Source organism: Culex quinquefasciatus, chromosome 3 (assembly GCF_015732765.1).
Source record: "Culex quinquefasciatus strain JHB chromosome 3, VPISU_Cqui_1.0_pri_paternal, whole genome shotgun sequence".
In the NCBI taxonomy this organism is placed as follows: Eukaryota; Metazoa; Arthropoda; class Insecta; order Diptera; family Culicidae; genus Culex; species Culex quinquefasciatus.
The window spans coordinates 194,984,471-194,989,202 of record NC_051863.1 but is presented as its reverse complement, the minus strand read 5'-3'; the positions used below and the strand labels follow the sequence as shown (position 1 = coordinate 194,989,202).

General features: G+C 44.7%; 2 protein-coding genes across 4 annotated transcripts in view; one reads left to right on the top strand and one right to left on the bottom strand.

Annotated features, from left to right (window-relative positions):
- The first annotated feature begins 401 nt into the window (after positions 1–401).
- On the top strand, positions 402–3,096 carry LOC6043923 (CUE domain-containing protein 1). 3 transcript variants are annotated; one of them, XM_038262653.1, is made up of 3 exons: positions 402–772; positions 845–1,081; positions 1,173–3,096. In XM_038262653.1, the coding sequence occupies exons 2-3, from the start codon at positions 911–913 to the stop codon at positions 1,830–1,832; spliced, it is 831 nt and encodes a 276-aa protein (XP_038118581.1). In that variant the 5' UTR covers positions 402–772; positions 845–910; the 3' UTR covers positions 1,833–3,096. The 3 variants fall into 3 exon arrangements, with proteins under 3 accessions (XP_038118581.1, XP_038118580.1, XP_001861506.1); XM_038262652.1 differs by having other exon boundaries at positions 402–1,081; XM_001861471.2 differs by having other exon boundaries at positions 403–1,072.
- A 9-nt stretch (positions 3,097–3,105) lies between these two features.
- Positions 3,106–4,732, bottom strand: part of LOC6043924 (ADP-ribose pyrophosphatase, mitochondrial) — a 4,161-nt gene continuing 2,534 nt past the window's right edge. Inside the window, exon 3 of the mRNA XM_001861472.2 lies at positions 3,106–3,523. Coding sequence (XP_001861507.2) covers positions 3,191–3,523 — 333 coding nt within the window. The 3' untranslated portion in view covers positions 3,106–3,190. The remainder of the gene's footprint in view (positions 3,524–4,732) is intronic.

Here is a 4,732-nt window from a genome sequence, read left to right as displayed (position 1 = left end):
TTATCGCCCCCCAGAGTGCGGCATAGTACGGGAACTGTCTAGACGATTGCCGATGATGCCTACAAGTGCCGGTGGTTAAGAAGACAGCACAGCATCACGAGCACGTTTTGGGCTGAGCTTTGGTCTAGAACGCGGATTTGCCGCGGATTAGCTAATCTTTCGAGAAGCCTTGAACTCATTTTTGTGGACGATTTTTTGTTCGTTTGTTTGTTGTGCACGTACTTGAAAAGTTGGATGATTTCCATAGAATTGTCAGTTTTGTCAGTAATTGAATAAAAATCCTACAATAATTTTTCAAGCCTCAATTTAATTTACAAACGACGCCCATGTTTCCACGACGAAGACGCCATCAGACGCTTGCGCGTACGCGACGTTAGCCCAACGCTCAAACGTCACCTTCACCTCCCTTGCTAGCTGGCAGACACGGACTGTCACTTGCGAAAAACGCAAAACAAAAATAATTAAAAGTCATTACATATTTGAGGAAAATTTTCTTCAAAATCATCCACCCAAGTGTTTTAGATGCCGTCAGCTCGCGTCATTGAACTATGAACTATCGGGGAACGATGCAGTACGAACGTTGCAACCGCTGTTGAATCCAAACCCACGGTCTGATCTAAGAAGGGAGCGCCGACAGAGAAAAATTTCCCTTCCCATCACTTAATCGGGCAGGACACTACGGAGGCTTCAGATTGGAGGAGAAAAAGTGAGTGACTTAAGTCGGCGACCTTCTTCTGGAAGATTTGGCTTATCACCGCGAACGGGGTGCAAAGTAAATATTTGGCTCGCTTCCGACGTCGGTTGAGTCACGACGTTTTATTTTTTTGCCGTCTGCTCTTCTGAGGGTGACCCTGCTAATTGGCTGCGACGACTCACGGGATCGAATCAAGTATCAGAGAGAGCGTTGAAAATGGCCTCGACGATGCAGCTGGAGTTTGCCCAGGCGATGACCGACTTCAAAAACATGTTCCCCGAGATGGACCGGGACGTGATAGAGGCGGTGCTGCGGGCCAACCAGGGTGCCGTGGACGCCACCATCGACCAGCTGTTGGCCATGAGCACCGATAATCAGGTGAGATTTGTAAGTTTTCGACGCGTGTTTATTACAATTTTAGTTTCATGGTTTGGTGAAAATAAGAATATGTTGTTAATGAGCTTGTTTCACCACTCAGAACGAAAAGATCCGCACGGAGTCGGATGTGGACACGGGAAGAACGCCGGCTCCGGGAGGAGGTGCCCTGCTGGACCTGACGAGTTCGACACCTGCGCTGCTGAGTACGTCACCCAAGTCCAGTGCACTGGGGGCGTCTCCGAAGATAAAGAAATCTCCGGGAAGTTCGTCCAGCGTGACCAACAGTCCGCGAAACGCGCCCGTCTTGATCGGCGTGGTGCCCAACGCGCAGGACAAGGGTAAGTCGAGCCGCAGATGGAACCCACCGCTGCTGGGACCACTTCCGCCGACGTTTCTCCGGCTGGGCGGATGTGGCGAGTCGTCGCGCAACACCGAGTTCGACCTGGGCGACGAGCAGTTTGCGATGATGCTGCAGAACGAGGAGTTTATGGCGGAACTGAGATGGAACCAGGAGTTCCTGTCGGCGCTGGAGAAGGACCACCAGGGAAAGGTTTCGGACGATGCGGCCTTCAAGGAGCGACTGCGCCACATGGGCAAGATCTCGCGGAAGAAGTTCACCCAGCTGGCCCGGGTCTTTACCTGGCAGCGTGGCAGCAACAAGAAGGCCAGCGCCGTCAGACATCCGGACTCGTTGCTGCTGCAGGAGGAACACAGCGACGACGAGGAGCCGAAGAAGGCCGGACAGTCCGCCAAAAAGTAGATCGCTGCAAAAGTGGGGCGATTGTGCAAAATTGATTCCAGAGTTTTATCCTTTTTATTTAGAGTGTACTAGACGATAAGACTGTTATATATATTTTCTTTCCCGAGAATTTGGCCGAAGAAAGTGCGCGGGAGGCTGCAGAACTGCAACAACTGAAATTATTACCTTGAACGCGGACTGAGAGAGGGTGGTGAGGGTTTTGAGTGTAAATGGTCATATCAGCGAAAAGGGGGAAAGTTTGGGTGAGAAAATGAGGAAAATGTTTACACTTTTTTGGTTTGCAGGTTCGGTTTAAGTTTCGTTGTAGCATATTTATTTATTTGTACATAGATAGAGACAGTTTATTTTTGCCTGTTTTTACTTTTAGACTTTAGCCGATACATTAGGAAACGCATTTAGGTCCGGTGCAATAGCGTAGCTTAGGTTTGGATTGTGGCAATTTGTTCGATTTGCGAGGCGTTGTAATTTAGTGCAAACAAAAATACTATAAAGAAATTTAAAACAAGCAGAGCAATCTCCCTTTGTTAAGTAGATGCAGTTACTTGAGGCAAACTATTACCGTATACATTTGAATTATTCTCATAGTGCAAGCTGGGCAAAACGTTGTAGATACACGGTAAATGTAAGTCAATCACTAGAAGCAGTACGAGTGGAGGGGAAGAAAGATTAATGCAACCTTGCAAGAACTAGTCAAACGCAGAGAACGTGTGATTTGGCTCCGACCGACAGTAACTTACAAACAAACGTGCAATGAATATCTGTTCCGTGGCCAGGGTGGAAAAGAGCGGAGCTACATAAAGATAAAATAATCTAATTAAAATACGAAAGCTGAGCCTAAAATGCAAACAACAGTGAACATGGCGTGAACAACAAAACACATACATAGAGATGAAACAAAACAAAAAGCAACTACTTAGTCTAATCTGATAGTGCAAACGACTAAAAACCATCGTATATTCCTTCCTCCAACCATTTTATCCGACTTCTACGTTTGGTTCAAATCCGTACTACATGCACGCTCATTGGAGATTATCGAATATGCTCACCTTTAGTTGTTTGCTTATTGAACGGAGAAATTGCAATAGAAAAAACCCCAGATGAAATCATCATATTTTGTGAGTGAACAATTTTTGCCATAAATCTGATTTTAATCTTTACTCTCCAAAATGAATCTTAACGAGCAGAAAACCTACAAAAAAAACTTTTACCCATCTAAAAAAAATGGAACATATTTTTAGGACGTTCTCGAATGTCAGCAAAAAAAACAACAACATAAGAATCAATACTGTAATACATGTTATTATTTTACTCAATAAAACTCAACGGAAACAAGATTCACTTTCATCCGAAACCGCCGCCTACCAGTGGGCGTCGTGCCAGTCCGCAACCCTCCTCACGATACTCGCGTGGCTGGCGTACAGCTTCACCCCACCGTCCACGTCCATCCAGCGGACCTTGGCGGCGTCGTCCCCGGCGGCCAGATCGAACCGACCCACGACGCTGCCGTCCCCATCGTGGAAGTTGACCGCCACCGTCTCCATCCAGGCGTTGTCCGTGTTGCGCGGGTCGTCCACGTAGCCCTTGTAGATCTCCCGCCCACCGGTGAAGAATTGCTCCACCTGGTCGGTGGCGACCCCGTCCGCACTGGCCATCGCTTCCTCGAGGAACTCGCGCTTCAGGGTGGTGCTGACCTGGTGGGGGCAAAGTTATTAAATTTATTTTTAAAAGTTAGCTTTATTTTTTACTAACGGATTGAAAAAAATCTTGAAAATTTGAAACTCGCATGAAAAATATAACAAAAAATTAAATTAAACTGAGTCTATCCATAAGGCTAGACAAGACCATTCATTCACACTTAGATTTTTGTACCAAATTCAGTAAAGTTTACGGAATTATCAACTGCTGAACAGTTCGGTAAACTAAAAACTACCGAGTTCGGTAGGAACTAACCGAAATTCGGCAATGAAGTTCACTATTGTTCATCGTACAACCGATATTCAGTAAATTTTTGTTCATTTTGACAGATGGTTTACCGATTTAAACTTTATTTTTTTTAATTTGTAATTTGTAATTTATTGGAAACGATAGGGGACAGGGGTAGCGGCTTCGGCTGCCGATCCCGATGATGCTATGAGACGCGGGTTCGATTCCCGCCTTATCCACTGAGCTTCTATCGGATGGTGAAGTAAAACGTCGGTCCCGGTTTCTCCTGTCTCGTCAGAGGCGCTGGAGCAGAAATCCCACGTTAGAGGAAGGCCATGCCCCGGGGGGCGTAGTGCCAATAGTTTCGTAGTTTCGTTTTTTTGGAAACGATAGCCTGTTAGTATAACACTTTGGTTCAGGTTAAGGAAGGACCGAAGAGAACTTTACCGATTATTCAACTACCGCTATTCGGTAAAAACATCTAAGTGCGTTGATTTTTTTAAAGTTCATGTTTTTGTTAAACATTTACGTCTTCCAAATACTATAAAATAGATTACGATTTTCCAACAGCTTGTATGCATTTGAAAGCGATGCTATGCTATGCTATGCTAAATCAGAATTAACCCTCTACAACCCAACCTCGCCTCTAGGCGGGATTCGATTAAAAAAAATCTCCAAACAAACAAGTTTTGATGTTTAAAATGCATTATAAATATGAAAATTCTTAGGTTGGAAGTGTGACTGGTTTTATGTGACTTTGCCAATGTTTTTTTCAAAATGTTTTTTTTTTGGGTCAACTTTGGCAGTGTTTCTTACTAACATTTCCTCTATATTATGTTAAAATAAGTATGCCATGATTTTTATAGTGTATTAGACTGTGCCTCTACACGTAGAAAAAAAAAGTTCCCAAAATCGTGAACAACCGTTCATGAAATTGGGAACCACGAACAAAGTGTTCAAATGCCATGGTATGATTT